Consider the following 16,977-nt stretch of genomic DNA (forward strand, 5'->3'; position numbering starts at 1 on the left):
TTTCACTTGTATAATCATTTAGGTTATGGTTGTTTACTTTAGGAAGTTGGAGCTCAGGAAGTGCAACCAATAAAACAAACAAAAGCAGTTATCGAGCAGCTCACATCATTAATTCCTGAGTTAGACAATGGGTCGTCATGACATACCCTTCAGAGGAAACTCTAAGGTGTGGCCGTTATGATGTCAGTTTGTCTTTGCCTGGTGAAAGCTAGCTGATAATGGTGAGCTAGCCATTATCATCTCGACCAAACTTGGGTGGCGCTCTATAATGTGAATCACATCGTAGCATGATGGAGCCTGAAAACTTTAAGCACGCTGTTTCTCTTCTTTCTTGTAGGAATTGGTCAGGGTGTTCCTGTTGTGGCCCTGATCTTTGAGGGGGGTCCCAATGTGATCCTGACTGTCCTCGAGTACCTTCAGGAGAGCCCCCCTGTCCCAGTGGTGGTGTGTGAGGGGACGGGCCGTGCTGCCGACATACTGGCCTACGTCCACAAGCAGACCGAGGAGGGAGGGTATGAGACACACACACACAAAAATGCAGAGGTTGAGAGGGGTGGGCTGGGGAAATAGAATGCTGTGGTTGGTATACTAAACAAATACCAATTTTAGTGTAATCACAAATAAAACGATGGATAAACAATCAGAAAGGAGGAAATGAATTAAACACGAGGTATCCTACAGAGAAATAAAGAAAGTTCAGTAAGGTTTTATTAAATATAAGGTGTGGCTTAAAAATAATCTTCAGTTTGAATCATGAATGAATCAGTGACAGTGATGGTCCTCTTTTCTGCCCCCGATTTCTTTGATGGGATTGTCGTTGGTGGTGAACATGCGGTTGAAAGTAATCTGCTGACAGGTTTTAATCAGGCAAAGAAATTTGCTCGTTCTGCTGCAGAATGATGTGAGACAGTCACTCAACGTAAATATATATATACATAAACCTGAAATGAGGCTTTATCATATTTTAAATGCCACCTTAGCCAGTAATTTTCCTGTATTTTTCTTTGACTGTGATCCAGTTTCTCTACCTATTTCTGTGCTGCTCATATTATTTGTTACAGCAGGAGACATGCACGGATCCAGAGCAGTTGTGCTAAGCTAAAATTAAGGTTTCATTTTTAGATACACTGAATTACATTTAAATACACTTAAATACAGTGACTTGCTGGAGTAGCAGGAGAAGATTTGCTCCGTCAGGACGTGGTAATAAAATAAATTAATAAAAGGACTTCGAAAGGAATCATCATAGGAGGAATAATGTCATTTTCTTCTGCTTAGTTTTATACTCTACATTAGGACCTGATGACCTTAAGATGATCAGCTGCTGAGTCAGCTGTGCAGCCTAAATGTCAATGGTGAAATACTAAATGAGTTACTGTCAGTACACAAAAAGCTGTGGTTTATCCTAAATGTCACTCAGTGTGTTACTGATCTTCCTGGAGGCTGAGGTCAGACCTCTAGAATATATTTGCAAATATAATCTTAATTAAACTTTAAATTTAAACTCCTCAAATAGTTTGAGATCAAACTGTAAAGCCAGATATCAGCATCCTTGTCGAAGCACTTCATCTATGCAGTGTAAATCTTGGATGTCTGTGCTGCTTTTTTCCTTTGTGTTTACTACTTTTTGTCTTGGCAAAACTTACAAAGAATTTATTGATGATAATGTCTTACGTATACAGGGACCACAACACAAAACATGCTGTTTTGTGTTGTGGACAGAATATTGACATTTTAAAGTCTTTCTATGTTCTTATCAAGACAAAATTAAGCCTGATCAGCCAGGAGTTTACTGTGTTGTTGATGTATCTTTAGACAGGATACGAGCAGCGATCAAACCTATACTTTAAGCGTTTTATAGCCGTGTGGGTTTGAGCAGCGTGACTGTGACCATGTTGTGCTGTAATTCTTCTCCAGTCGTCTTCCTGACGGAGTGGAGACTGACATCATCGCGACCATCAAGAAAACCTTCAACTTCAGCCAGAGCGATGCCATCCACCTGTTTCAGACTCTGATGGAGTGCATGAAGAGCAAAGAACTGGTACATTCCTGCGCATCACATATTGTTGTATCTTTCATGCACTTCTTATCATTTATGTACCGTTTTTTTAAATTTCCATTTCAATGGTAGTGATTGCAGAAGCAAAATGATCTTACAAAGGTCCTTTCATGAAGTGCCTTAAAAAACAAACACAAAAGCTTGAGCAGAAGAGACAACAGTATTTTTGAGCTGCAGTTTTACCACAAAGACGACTGTGAATTTCTCTGCTCTTTTACTGACACATCAGTGACATCAGCTGATGGTCCCGCTGTTTGTTTTTACAAATTGATATATCACATATCACAAGCTCTCGAAACATCTGGAGAATGTCTGTGGGAACATGTTAATAAGTGCTATCTTGTTTCCTGGAAAACAGATTACTGTGTTTCACATCAGCTCCGAGGAGCACCAGGACATTGACGTTGCCATTCTGAGGGCTTTACTCCAAGGTTAGTGGATGACTTCTCTCTGAACTGTGCCCCCCCCACCTCCTCTCGACTTCTATAAGAGAGTAAAAGTCACATAAAGTTGATTCGGTCTATTCAGTTCTTGTTGGCATTGTAAGATTAAAATTTCAAGACTTGGTAATGTTTTCATTCTGATATAGATATGCTTTGAGAACAGAGCTCCCCCCCTGTGTCCCCTTCTTCTTTGTGTTCCTTTAGGAGATCATGTTGCTCACATTCACAGGGCCTCTTTATTCCAACACAGTCAGTCCCTGAGCTGCATTGCTCAGTCTTATTCTTCTTCACCTCTACAGTCTGTTAGAAAAGTTCAGCATTCACCTGAGCATTTCTTACTTTGTTGTCATTATGCTGCAGAGGAAAGAAAAAGAAGATAAATACACGCTTGATGCTTGTTTTAACTTGTGTGAACACGCATTCATTCATTTCAACTATGAAACAAACACTTTACCTGAAAGAGGGAGGGGGGTGTTGTACTGACGCGTAGGAGGGTGCAGCACATCAGTGCTGGTTCACCCTTATTCCAGTTTATTTAGACAAAAGCAAAGAATCTTGAGCTGATCAATAGTCCGGAGAAACAAGCTCAGATGCTCAAAAGACAATCCGCCAACATAGGCAAATATTTGTCGGCGTAAGACTCTGTCATCTTAGTGAAACAGTAACTCATCCGGAATAGGACCCTGGGCTACAAAAGCTCTCAAGCCTCTTGAAGAATATTGAGTGCTGCTCGTTCTCTCTTCCATTATGCTTCAATTCATTTAGCAGGATATTAAATGGGAAGTTTGAATGAGTCACTGGAAATGCCATAACTGTGATTTAAAGCTGAAAATATACGGCAGACTGTGTGTGGATTTTTTAAGCAGACAAACCACCTGCAAGCTCAGGTTATTTGGAAATCAATTTAGTGATTTTTAATCCCCTAAAAGTCCGATTTGATTTATTTATTTGACATCCAGACAATCGATTCTGTGCACAGTGATTGTGATCGTTTCGTTCGGATGGCTCCTAGAGGACAATACGGCAGATTACTGTGGAAGAGAGCTGTAGACTGAAGAGGGATTTACTTTGTAGTCTAATCTGCTCTGTTGCTGTATTAGTGTGTAATTGACTGTATTACTGCCCTAGCTCTGCTCTACTAACCCCTTCTAATCCTGCTAGCTGGCTAACAGGAAATACACAGTTAATAAGGCTTTACGTGGCTGGAAATTCATATCTGTTTATGTACGTGTGTGCGTGCATACTCACGGCTTTACCTGTGTATTTCAGGCACAAACGCGTCTGCCTTCGATCAGCTGGTCCTGACTCTGGCCTGGGACCGTGTAGACATTGCCAAGAATCATGTGTTTGTGTATGGACAGCAGCTCCTGGTACGTCTGAATGTTTGTTTGTCTGTTTTGTGTGTGTGTGTGTGTGTGTGTCTGTGTGTGTGTGTGCGCGTCACAGCTTCCAGGGATGTTTGCTTAGCTCAGCATTAGCTTCAAACCTTTGGACTTGCCCAGAATGACCCAGAATCTCTGCTGACCACAATCTGCAGTCTGAAGAGTCAGGGACTGAACTCGGGCAGGCTGCCATGAAGTGCTTATCTTGACTGTAACATGACCCCACTTACAGTTGTCTTCATAAGCTACCCTCAGTGCTCATGTTTGTTTTAAAACTCGGGGAATCCTGCCTGTTTGAGTGAATGAGAGGATGGATAATATTTATTTATGTTTCTTGTGTTTTTCCTTCTCCCTCATTGTGTTTGTTTTATAAATAATGATTTGCTATAAAATGTCTAATGACAGCGTCTCTGTTTGTGTGTATAGGTGAGCTCTCTGGAGCAAGCAATGCTGGATGCACTCGTGATGGACAGGGTAGATTTTGTCAAGTTGCTCATAGAAAACGGTGTGAGCATGCACCGTTTCCTGACAATCAACCGGTTGGAGGAGCTCTACAACACGGTAACGATATAAAACATGCACCATTCAATGAATATAAGAGATGGTCTGTTAGTAAAGAAATATATATAAATGTTTGAGTGTCATGAAGCCTTTTATATCTTCTTCTGCTTTAGAAACAACCTACCAGCAACCCAACTTTGCTCCACCTGGTTAGAGATGTTAAACAGGTAGAGTCTGTTCACTTCATGTCATTTTTATCTCTTAACGTGAGTCCATTCAATCACATTCACCATTTTGTTTTTGCGCCTTCTTGCAGAGTCATCTGCCTCCAAACTATAAGATCACTTTGATTGATGTCGGCCTGGTTATTGAGTACCTGATGGGCGGGACTTACAGGTGCAACTACACCAGGAAACGCTTCCGAATCATTTACAACAATCTCCATGGCAACAATAGGGTGAGTTTGAACTGTGGAAATTCCTCGAGTGTCTGTAGTGATGTACAAAATGTCGTTCATGGCGTTGAAACCTGGCATGTCGTGTGGATGTAGAATAAAAACACATTTTTAAACCCTACATTTTATGTGTTGTGTTAATAATGTCAGGCCATACACTGTGATTAAATGTATGTCTGAAAATGTTTTCACGTGCTCCACAGAGGTCTGGGCGCCACACAGCAGGTCCTGGTTCTCATTTGAGGAAAAATCACGAGTCTTTCAGCATGCAGGCTGACAAGAAGGAGAAAACGAGGCACAATCACTTCATCAAAACTGCGCAGCCATACAAACCTAAGGTAAACACTGTGATTCAATAAAACCAGCAAGGCTTCTTCTACACTGAAGCATCCTACATGCCTAAAAATGAAAACCTCCACTGATTTAAAAATCACTGCTAAATATGGAAAAATAAATGTCTCCTTCCAGCTTGAGACCACCACGGAACAGAACAAAAAGAGAAGCAAAGAAGAGATTGTGGATATAGACGATCCAGAGACACGGCGTTTTCCTTACCCCTTCAATGAGCTGCTGGTGTGGGCTGTGCTGATGAAGAGACAGAAAATGTCACTGTTCTTCTGGCAGCACGGCGAGGAAAACATGGCAAAGGCACTGGTGGCCTGCAAGCTTTGCAGATCGATGGGCTATGAGGCCAAGAAGAGCGACGTGGTGGACGACACCTCAGAGGAGCTCAAGGAGTACTCAAAGTAAGTATTTCTGTGGCTTTGATACATCACATAGCTGTAAAATTACTAAACATAAAAGTGAAGGTACAAACTAAATCAATTGTGCTGATTTATTTCAGTGAGTTTGGAACGTTAGCCGTGGACCTGCTGGAGCAGTCGTTCAGGCAGGATGAGACCATGGCCATGAAGCTGCTCACCTACGAGCTGAAGAACTGGAGCAACTCCACCTGTTTGAAGTTGGCTGTCTCTTCCCACCTGCGGCCCTTTGTGGCTCATACCTGCACCCAGATGCTGCTGTCAGACATGTGGATGGGACGCCTGAACATGCGCAAGAACTCCTGGTACAAGGTTCATGTTCCATTTAGATTTTATTTTTGGTAACGAAATGCTGGGTGAATAGAAGTGCTTGATTTAGTTTATGGTACAGATAAATACAAATATTAGACAATGCAGTAATGGTTTAATATTTGTGTTTGCTGCAGTGTTCCTAAGTCTGAGTCAGAGGTGTTAAAATGCTACTTAGTTGGATGATTCATGGACACAGTTCATCTTGGGAATACTATTCTCTATTTGCATGAAATGAACATGTTGTCATTTTGTTATTTGGGGTAATAATATGAAGTTTTTGCATCAGTGTGGGAACTTTTACAGAAGAGCCTACTCTGTCTTACACACTTTTTGTCACCAGTACTGTTAAATTAATGAAAAGCCACAAAACTCTTGACAGCGCTGTGTGCTGTGTACGTGCAGTTAGGCAGTAAAACACTTGGGATTTCATTAGCGCCTGTAATTCAACAAACCTTTCAACAAAAATAGAAGCATCCACCCACATGAGTGTGTATTTGTCTCCAGGTGATTCTGAGTATGTTGGTGCCTCCTGCCATCCTACTGTTGGAGTACAAATCCAAGGCTGAGATGGCTCACATCCCTCAGAGTCAGGATGACCACCAGATGACCATGGAGGACAGCGAACACAACTTCCAGAACATAGCTGAAGACATCCAGATGGTTAGATTTACTAGGACTATTTTTTTTATATTTTAATTCTTTTGAAAATATGGTATTGTCTTAGCTTCAAAGCAGTTTGATAGTCTTATGATGAAATAAACGATTGAACGTGTCATATCCAAATTTATCACAAGAGCCCTAAATATCAAAATCATTCATAGTTCACATGGTGTTCATGGGTTAATGAGCACTTATCATGTTGTATATTTGTTGAGTAAGAAATAACGTTTTTTAAATACTTTTTTTTTTGGCATTTTTAGCCTAAAATTCCTTTATGCGTTTGTTTTTACTTTGTTCATTTATTTGCTTACTTTCTTTCTCTCACATTCTCTTCTTTGCTCCGCTGTTTCTCCACACTGTGATCTGCTGCTGTCTAATCTGGGCCTTTTTAAACATCTCTGCAGGATGTGTTCAAGGAGGCCAGATCCCACGACCACGTGGAGGTTAAGAATGACATGGACACACACATTCGCTCCAGGAAGCTGCCCTTAACCAGGAAGATTTATGCCTTCTACCACGCTCCAATTGTCAAGTTCTGGTCCAACACGGTATGTAGATTACAGAAGAGTGCAAACACACACGCATGCTGTCATCTGCCCATCCATCCATCCATCCATCCAACCATCTATTATATGGTGGTTTATCTCGGTGGGGTTCTGGGTAACAGCATCTACAAAGAGAGGATGTTGTTATCCAGTGGCAGTCACTTTAACACATTGTTTTTGTTTTTGCTCTTAAAAAAGAGTTACACCCAGCGGAGATGCAGAGATAAAGATGTGTTTTTGACTTTATTACTTCTAGGGCGTTTCCATCACAGGAACTTTCCCAGAGGACCAAAAACCTTTTTAAGGGATTAAATTTAGTTCTTGTAAAAAAAAAAAAGAAAAAGTTCTAGTGCTGAACGTTGCTCAAATTCAGGCCAGGCTGCTGCTTTAATATGTGTTTTAGCTTCATTCACAAAACAAAATCCACACTTCGTCTTAAAAAGTTAAAAAATAAATGTATGTTGTCCTATCCAGTTTAAAAGCAGAGCTAAAAAGGAGTGAAGAAGAGTGATGAGAAGGCATTTTGGTGAAAGTTAATTCTCTGAGTTTTCACCTCTGGTTGTCACACTTGCATCTTTCATTATATGCTATTCAAATAATAATAAATAAAAATAACAGGCTGACTGAGTTTCTTTCGGTTAAAACTGAATCTCAAACACTGCTGTCGTATATGAACTATAGTTTGGTTAATCTTCATGGTTGTTCAGATGTGGTAGAGTACAAACAAAAGGGACTTCACTACCTCGCTTTGTACCTTTTTTGAGTCCTCAGTACCCAGGATAGTTTGGTCAAAAACTATTGAACACGTGCCATTTGTCATGTTTAGAATAAAGATAAACAAGAATGATAAAGGGTCTCTCCACCAACATGGTTTGACAAAAACCCTGCAGACTCGTACCACAAATAGGAGAGGGGACAAGGTGCAACCTTGTCTTATCAGACCCCCACACGGAAAAAAGCAAGACGGCAAGACACGAACAATGGAAAACTCGCTCACCCTATTGATTTTAGCACTGAATAGGTGGACAGATATTCCCACAGCACTACCCACAGGAAAGTTCAGGGAACACAAGCTGACATTTCCTAATCTACAGCACACATTCAATAAAGCCTTCTCAGTTATTTGCCCAGGACTGTGGCTCAGTTGCACGCTCCTTTTAAGCTCCTTAGTAGAGGCTTTCCCAGAGTGACATAGATGTGTGATTCTTGGCTAGTTGAACACTATTATGTCCCTTGTTTCTTTGCAGAATTAAAGCCAACACTTACACTGCGCTCCATAAAACCTAATTGGAAGTTTTCACAAGTGCGAGGCAAACAAGGCCAATGATTTCCTTCATAGTACCCCAGCAGCGTTATACCCTTTCACTTAACTTTTAAACACTAAGTTAAGGAAACCTGTCAAGAAAGGGCAGACGTTCCAGTTAAAGCTTACTTTAAACGCGAATACATGAATACACACTCGTGCACAGGATTATCATTCATCTTTTCTGACCTGCTCTGATGTTTATTTATAAACACAAGCCTGAGGCTGGTTCTCAGGAGCCTGGGAGTCCTCATTGAGGGTTTTATTTGCATGGACAGGGCTGTTTTACAGGCTGTTCAAGACTGAGAGGAGCTGATACCATCACTGAAACCGCTAGCCTGTGCCCAAGCTTATCTACATCTGCTGTACCTGCTTCCATCCTGATATTAACACATCAGCGCAGCGCTCAGCAATGACTTACCCATCTGTTAGGAGTGTTAATGGCTGATTTTCCATCAGTTCACACCTGGCATGTTCAAGGGTCAGCGATTTTTGAAACCGTAGACCTAATCCAAATTGTACCAACAAACTGGGCGTGTGTGTACATGTGACTTACCTGCCTACGTAAAGGTTTTCAAACTTTCCCACGAGCTGCAGTTTGTTTGACTCTCTGAGCTCTTCTGCACACTGGGAGACAATCATGTGGCTTGTACTTGTTTCTGTACAGGTGTTAAGAAGATCAGAAAAGATCCATTTATTAGGCATTAAAAACCCTTGTAAATAACACTAGGGCAATAAACTAATATAAAGTGGCTTCATTTGTTACTTATTTCATTGCAGTTATTTGTTAAAACAGGACACAGAGGCAGAGAAAATATGCTCAGTTGACGCAAAGGTAGTTGGTAGTTGTAGTTTTTGATGTTGACTAGTATGATGCCTGTTTTAAAGGTGCAATAATTAATTTGTGGCCAGCAGGGGGCCAACGTACTCCAACTCTGACACACAGCACTATATAGGATATCATCAAATAATAGTAGAGTTGGACTAACTAGCATAGGGTTGATCAGTAATCAGTCCAGTGACATACAATAGATTATTTCAGTGTGCAGCTTTAAATGAGGAGTTGGTTTAAAAATTCCCATCACTGTTATGTAACCGCCCCCCTCACCCACCCGTCTGAGAGCAGACTTAGTCGGGAACTGTGAATTTCACTTGAGACAGAGAAGCTGAAGTTTTCTCTCACAGGGTCCTTATCCACACAGCTAACCGCCAGCTGAGCTCTGAGGCCTCAGAGGCCTCCGTCGAAATGGCAGTCACGGCTATTTGCTCACGACTCAAAGTGCCATGATGATGTTCATCCCCTTCAGAGGGCCTCAGCTGACCTCGTCTCAAAATATTTGAGAGCGAGGAATCCCCCTGTCTGAATTTAGAGGCTCTTTGTCAACAGAGGCCAGTTATCATCTCCGGCCAACAAACCTTATACACAGTATTTCTACTGTTTCCCACGTTTGTGACAGACGTACTTAAAGAAATGCATCCTTTACATTTGAAAGATTGTTTTGTATCTCCCTTTGTCAGCTCTTCTACCTCTGCTTCTTGATGTTCTACTCGTATGTGGTCCTGGTGAAAATGCCCGAATGGCCTTCTCCTCAAGAGTGGGTGGTCATCCTCTACATATTCACATCTGCCATTGAGAAAATTCGAGAGGTATGTGGAACAGAAGTGTTTGACGTATGTTGTCATGCTCAATTTATTCATGTAGCAGCAGCACACGGACAAGCTTTTAATACCCGTGTTTTGGCTTGTGCGTGTTCTCTGTCTTCTTTTCTTCCAGATGTTTATGTCTGAAGCGGGCAAAATAAGCCAGAAGATAAAGGTGTGGTTCAGTGACTATTTCAATGTGTCCGACTTTCTGGCCATTATGACTTTCTTTATCGGCTTTGGCCTGAGGTTGGGTGGAGGCGAAGCCTTCATCCCTGGGAGGACAGTGTATTGTCTCAATATCATCTTCTGGTACGTGCGACTCCTGGATATCCTGGCTGTCAACCAGCAAGCTGGGCCGTACGTCATGATGATCGCTAAAATGGTAAGTCCTTGCATGATGAAGAGCAAGCAGACGTGAATGTTTCCGTACACCGTGAATAAAAGCATTATTTTTTAATATATGCTTTTTTTTCTGAAGGTGCTCACAGATTTACATTATACAGAACATAAAATCAATTTAAATTCTGCTTTATAGTCAGAATGATTAATGATCATAGTGTGATACATAAGGCCATGACAACTTTAGGTAAAATCAACAGACACAGTCACAAAGTGCTTTACAAGGCTAATATACAGCATACAAGTTATATTATTGTAAAACACATGATAGCACATTAAATACATAAAACACAGACCTGCATACAGGTTACCCAAACTCTTGTATGGTAAGTCTTTAGCTGCTCTAAAGAATCCACATAATTAGCAGATCATGAGGGTGCGGGCAGAGCATTCCTTAGTTTAGGTGCTCCGGCCTCAGAAGCTCAATCACCGCAGGTCTTAAAGCGGCGAAATGAGTGTTTTTGATCTTAGAGAGCGAGCTGTGAGTGTGGGTGAAATAGTTCAGCTACAAATGCAGGAGCCTGACCGTGCAATGGTCTGTAAGTAAGAGTGAGGATTTTAAACTCGATCCCACACGCAACAGGGAGCCAGTGAGGAGATCTAAGTATAGGGGTAATGTGAGACGGTCTGTTTGACCCAGTGATTAGTCGTCCTTTAAATGGTTGGCTTCATTTGTTTTGTAGCTTTTTAAGTTCTAGTCTGAACATACTGTGAGAGAGTTGTTGCTCTGTTTTTGTGCATTCACAAATTGCTCATATTAATATTCATGTTTTTATTTCATCATTTTGAACATTCGTATTTAAACAGCATTAATCATCTGCATGATGTTACCAGGTATTGTGACCTACGGTAATTTCCCGAGCAGCCCCTTCAGATTAGAACAGACCAGTCTGTTTAGTATTAATATAAACTTTAATAGATATTCCACCTTCACCTTCTTTAAGTGGGCGTTTGACCCTTAGACACAGCCACGTTAGCTGTTTTCCCCTGCGTCTTGATGCTAGTCTAAGCTGCTAGCCGTGGCTTCATATGAAGTGTACAGATATGAGAGTAGCATCGTTTGATCGATACAAGAAAGCAAATAAGTGTATTTCCCACAATATTGAACTCCTCCCTTTAAGAGAAAGTAGATTTAATTAGAACATTTACGGGTTTCTATCATTTACACCTTCATAGCTGTTGCGTAGTCCCTTAATGATCACTGTCTGCTCTGGGGATTTCAATACAAACATTATGAGGATTTATTTACAGCTATAATCGATAATTGGTTTGAAACAGGCAACACCAGACCAAATCAAACAGAACATTGTTTTTATTTTTCTTTAACAAACCTTCTATATAAAAAGTGAACAGTCAATCAAATAGTGTTGATTTTGGATCCCCAGAGTATTACTTGTTGTCAGATATTATTTCAAATACTGAGAGTACCATCAATATTCAGTATTCAGTGTGTGTGACTGTGTGACATCTCTTTTCAGGTGGCCAACATGTTTTATATTGTGGTAATAATGGCCATAGTCCTGCTGAGCTATGGCGTCCCCAGGAAAGCCATTCTGTACCCTGAAGAGGAGCCCAGCTGGACGCTGGCCAAAGATGTCGTCTTCCAGCCATACTGGATGATGTACGGGGAAGTGTATGCTTATGAAATCGATGGTAAGGACGATGAGGATGGTAGGGGAGATTACGAGGGTAAGGACAGTTTTGTTTAAAGCTTCTTGCCACAAAACGACTGTCAATCAAAACACTGGAAATCAAACCCACGACGGCCTAATCGTTGCTCCCCCTCACATCCTCTTTTCACACTTTGAGGAGGGCAGGACATTTTGCTTCACCGCAGCATTGACTGCCTCGACTCTGCTAAAAAAAAAAGGGTCCTGGATAAAAGACGATTAAATGATCGTCACTTGAGTCGGGTGCATTTGAAGCTTAGGTGGAACAAAACACTTGGCTGTGCTCTGTGACCTGAGTTGGCTTGGCAAGGTTTCACACACCTTTTTTGAAATTTATCACGTGTTTTATCACTGTTGTCATCACCTTGTTGTGGAAATGGAGGAAGTGAACAGTCAGATGTCAAATACGTAATGTAGTAGTAGTAGTAGTAGTAGTAGTAGTAGTAGTAGTAGTAGTAGTAGGTATTAAAGTAACACTAGTAATCTAAGAATAAAAATTTATTCAAATTATACCTCTGAACAATTTTGGTCATATCTCATAAGTTTGTACCAACGCGGCACCAAAAACAAGCAAATTTCTTGCACCTGTTTCCAGTAAATCATCTTTTTGTTGTATTTAGATAATTACAGCAAATATATCATATATAATGTAATATATATTAATGTACAGAGACTATGTTACCAGTAGATGTAGCCAAGAGTGCAATCTATCTATTTGTTTCATCACAGTTAATACATTGAATAAAAATATGAAGGGTTTTATATTAAAATAATTAGTATTTTATTTATTATTTTATGAAGTATTTCATTTCAAGGTAGCATTGAGCCAAGTTTAGACCCACATAGGACAGGCAGTTAGTTACAAATTGACCAACCCAGATGGGTTGAGCAAATATATCTTCAATATATTTGGAGGTTGTATGTGCGTGCATATCCTAAAAGGCTCCTTCTCTTCACAGTGTGTGCCAATAACACTGAGCAACCAGTAAAGAACCTGTGTAGAGCAGGAGTGTGGCTGACCCCTCTCCTACAAGCAGTCTACCTCTTTGTACAGTATATACTAATGGTCAACCTCCTCATCGCCTTCTTCAAGTAAGTGCCAAGTACTTCACCGCGTTCCCAGAATACTGCGGTTACTCATTCTCCACAACATCATCAGCATTGTCCTCAGCGTCATTTCTGTGCTCTCTGTTTTCCAGCAATGTGTATCTGCAAGTGAAGTCCATTTCTAATCTGGTGTGGAAGTACCAGCGTTACCACTTCATTATGGCCTACCATGAGAAGCCTGTCCTCCCACCCCCATTCATCCTCCTCTGCCATATCTACTCCCTCTTCTGCATGTGTAGAAAGAGGAAGAAGGAGAACACCTACGGACCAAGTACAACCACACTGCTGTCATTTTCTGACATTTAAATGTTTTATGTGTAGAAAGTGTTTCTGCTTAACTGAAAGAGTTAAGGAGCGTTTCCAACAGTAACAAATCTCTTGTTTTCTTTCTTTCTTTCAGAGCTGTTTCTCACAGAGGAAGACCAAAAGAAGCTTCATGATTTTGAGGAGCAGTGTGTGGAGACATACTTTCATGAAAAGGATGATCAGTTTCACTCTGGGAGCGAGGAGCGCATACGTCTAACCTCAGAAAGGTGAGCCTGTTATTTGCCTTCTTAAAGGTGCCCTGTTATCTTTACAGTGTGTTACTGACTAAAATGCGGTGTGTGTATCCTTGAATCTGAACGTGGTGAATGTATTTAAGTCGTAGGAATAATATTAAACCACTGGCTGGACTGTGTCATGTCACCCCCACGTAAATGTTTGTCCTTGTGCACAAAACAATGACCCACTTCTAAAAGCCTGCTTGGTAACAGTATTAGAGGTCAAAAGCTACACAAGTTACCTATAAATGTTACGGTGTAAAGTTAGATGATATTAACATTTCTATAAGCTGACCTAACCGAAGCTACTGTTTGTCATTTTAGGGTTGAGACGATGTGTTTGCAGCTGAGAGAAGTTGGGAACAAGGTCAACTTTATAAAACGCTCTTTGCACACATTGGACTCTCAGATCGGACACCTGCAGGACCTCTCAGCTCTGACTGTGGACACTCTGAAGACGCTTACTGCTCAGAGGGCATCCGAGGCCAGCAAGGTCCACAATCAGATCACCCGGGAGCTCAGCCTCTCTAAGAACGTGGTCCCCAGCATCGCCCCTGTGGCAACAGACACTGGCCCCCACTCCAAATCATCCGTGATAGGCAAACGCAGTGTGGGGGCCTACTTTGGCTCCTCTTTTCCCCAGGCAGGAGCCAACATTGCAGATTCTCTCTTTGGGATTGGTGTAGGGGCTGGGACGGAAAGTAGCCGAAGAATCGGGCCCAGCCCTGGAGTGGGACTGGGGCTGGACCCCAGCCTGAATCCAGCACTGAGTCCAGAGAGGAGGGGAGTGATCGGGCTCGGGCACCTTTCTGCAGAGGCTGGCTCCTCAGGCAGTGCCGGCCCCAGTGCCTTTGTCCAAAGTGCTTTGGCCATTTCCCCTCCGGAGCTGCGACTCCGAGGGCACTCTCTCACTCAGAGTAAGCTGACCCGTCCACAAGAGCCGGGCCTTTCCGACTCCCCATCCAGCCTGCCCAATGTGCCCTCTGCCGGGGCTCAGTTCCACATCAGCAGCACCCCCTCCCAGCCCAGTGGCTCCAGCCACCCAGAACTCGCCCTAGCTGGGCTTTACCAGCAGCCTCATGAGCCAGACAGCACCACTGTAGAGTTTGGGGCGTTTGTGGGTAAGTATGATACTGAGCGTGAAGCTTGTGTTGATGAGGAGATAAAAGAGGAGGTTGAGAACTGTGTGTGTGTGTATCCCACTGTTGTCATAGTCTCTAAGACTTCTGGCTCTGCTCAGCCTGTCTGCTTGCCTGCTTGCACTGCAAAGCCTAAGAACACAGAGGGGTTAGGAAGAGGTGAGGGAGGGAGGGAGGTGGGTTTGGGGTACGTGAACGAGGCGTTCTGTGACGACGAGGGCAGATCTGGCTCTGTTAGTGGACAGAGTACAAGACCTGAAGCCCCCCTGGCTGAGACTAAGTCATCACCGGGTGACACCCACAGAAACGGCGACCTCCCTGGTTGTGCCCATGCCTCTGTTGCGGCACAGAGGAGACCCCGCAGACGAAGGAGCAGGGAATGGAATATTTCTTGCCCTATAGCGTCCTGCTCCGAGGGTCAAAGTGAGTCAGAAGTCCCGCCTGACAAGAGGAACACGACAAAAGAAACGAACACAGCGAGAGGTTTGAGCTTAAGTCGAGGGCTGTGTTTGCTTGGTGCTCGGGCCTGTCCAAATCCAGATCAGGGTCCCAGAAGACCTTTAACTGGTGCCTTTTCCTTTCTTTTCTTTGCTCTGTCTGGACCGCTTGTTTCACTGGTTTATTCTCTGTTCCTGGGTGGTGTTGAGGTTTTCATGTATGATGTGACTGCAGCATGAACGATTTGTTGACTGGTTAAGGTTTTAAGTCCTGTCTATGGTTGATAAAAGGTTTGTTTTGCAGGTGGAGGTGAGGGGAGGATCAGATGTTTAATCCGTAATAATTTCAAACAAATCTGTCAAATACTTCAGCTCTGTGATTTTATTTTGATTACATGAAATACTGACAGGGCATTTTAAATTACCCTGATGTGGGCTGACAGTATCTTCTTTGTTTCAGGACATAAGGACAGTATGGACCTCCAGCACTCGACGCCCAAAGACACCTACACCTCCAGCAGACAGCAAAGCCCGGCCATACAGATCAGATCCCAGGTGTGTGTGTGTGTGTGTGTGTGTGTGTGTGTGCGTGTGCATTGCTGTAATATTTGTCCTTATGTGAACACTTAATAGCTTATTGATGATCAGGCAAACTCTTGTTTTAAAGGTCCTACATGGACATTTTCTGATGTTCACATAACAACCTGTGCCTCCTTGTTAAAGTGACACCCCAAGCCTTTTCAGTGTTCACCATCATTTGCCAGACTCTGTTTTCTAAAATGTATCAAACTGATGATTATCAAACTTCAGACTGGTGTTTGACCTGCAGTGACACAGTGAGTCTGTTTGTAACTGACTGGGCTGTCTTTACTTTTCCCACCTTGTAAAAACTCACCTGAGCTAAATCCTGATGAATCTCATCTCATAATTGTATCCACTCATTGAATGTGCAGTCTTTGTTATGTGATGCGGCACCACTATTTGTTTTCTCTGACATTTATGTTTTATAAGAATGTAATGATCTATTTATTATTTCAGAAGAGGCGAGGCGCCCCTAAACCGTGACGTTGTGTGTTTCAGAATAATATTTACCCTCTCCCACCTCTCTGTGTCTGTGTCTGTTTTTGTGGCCACAGGCTCAGCCTGAAAGTCACGGTCACATCAGAGCGGTCAACTCCTACGCTGGCTTCACAGAGTTCGACAGAAACCCGGCTCTTCTCCATCCTGATTCCAGTAAGCTCACGAAAACAACACAAATGATACCAAGGAAATATCTGCTGAGAACGATATCCTTAAATTTTCTGTGATCAGCTCAGTTCGCTGCAGCCCAAAAACCTGCCAGCAGCCACGTCCGTTCACGGTGTTATTCTTAAATCTTCAGTATATCTAACTCTCTCTAACACAATGTGGTCGGTGATTGTTTATTGTGTTTCTGCAGGTCTTACGAAGAAGGACAGGAGCAGAGTGTCAGCTGAAGACATCCTCATCCACGAGGACCCCAGGACTGCAGTACTGGTAAGAAAGTGTGTCCATGTGGGTAAAAAAAAAACCACAATCCTGCATAGTTAAACTCTTGTTAACTTATTTAACACCAGTTTCTGTCATTGTTTAACAACTTC

At 42.3% G+C, this 16,977-nt stretch overlaps 1 protein-coding gene across 4 annotated transcripts in view; it reads left to right on the forward strand.

Moving 5' to 3' along the window:
- The window catches only part of trpm7 (transient receptor potential cation channel, subfamily M, member 7), a 39,266-nt gene that overhangs the window by 14,968 nt on the left and 7,321 nt on the right, over window positions 1-16,977 (forward strand). For 3 of the 4 annotated variants that reach the window (XM_019278892.2, XM_010744750.3, XM_010745509.3), the window contains exons 8-29: window positions 338-512; window positions 1,918-2,041; window positions 2,418-2,490; window positions 3,772-3,872; window positions 4,311-4,445; window positions 4,559-4,612; window positions 4,702-4,842; window positions 5,043-5,177; window positions 5,308-5,585; window positions 5,684-5,912; window positions 6,417-6,572; window positions 6,977-7,120; window positions 9,939-10,067; window positions 10,195-10,446; window positions 11,942-12,116; window positions 13,093-13,225; window positions 13,333-13,511; window positions 13,641-13,773; window positions 14,107-14,903; window positions 15,819-15,913; window positions 16,495-16,591; window positions 16,797-16,873. In XM_019278892.2, coding sequence (XP_019134437.1) covers window positions 338-512; window positions 1,918-2,041; window positions 2,418-2,490; window positions 3,772-3,872; window positions 4,311-4,445; window positions 4,559-4,612; window positions 4,702-4,842; window positions 5,043-5,177; window positions 5,308-5,585; window positions 5,684-5,912; window positions 6,417-6,572; window positions 6,977-7,120; window positions 9,939-10,067; window positions 10,195-10,446; window positions 11,942-12,116; window positions 13,093-13,225; window positions 13,333-13,511; window positions 13,641-13,773; window positions 14,107-14,903; window positions 15,819-15,913; window positions 16,495-16,591; window positions 16,797-16,873 — 3,812 coding nt within the window. Of the gene's footprint in view, window positions 1-337; window positions 513-1,917; window positions 2,042-2,417; window positions 2,491-3,771; window positions 3,873-4,310; window positions 4,446-4,558; window positions 4,613-4,701; window positions 4,843-5,042; window positions 5,178-5,307; window positions 5,586-5,683; window positions 5,913-6,416; window positions 6,573-6,976; window positions 7,121-9,938; window positions 10,068-10,194; window positions 10,447-11,941; window positions 12,117-13,092; window positions 13,226-13,332; window positions 13,512-13,640; window positions 13,774-14,106; window positions 14,904-15,818; window positions 15,914-16,494; window positions 16,592-16,796; window positions 16,874-16,977 lie in introns of those variants that run through there. The other variant, XM_019278893.2, reaches the window with a different exon arrangement.

This window comes from Larimichthys crocea, chromosome VIII (assembly GCF_000972845.2).
Source record: "Larimichthys crocea isolate SSNF chromosome VIII, L_crocea_2.0, whole genome shotgun sequence".
Taxonomy (NCBI): Eukaryota; Metazoa; Chordata; class Actinopteri; family Sciaenidae; genus Larimichthys; species Larimichthys crocea.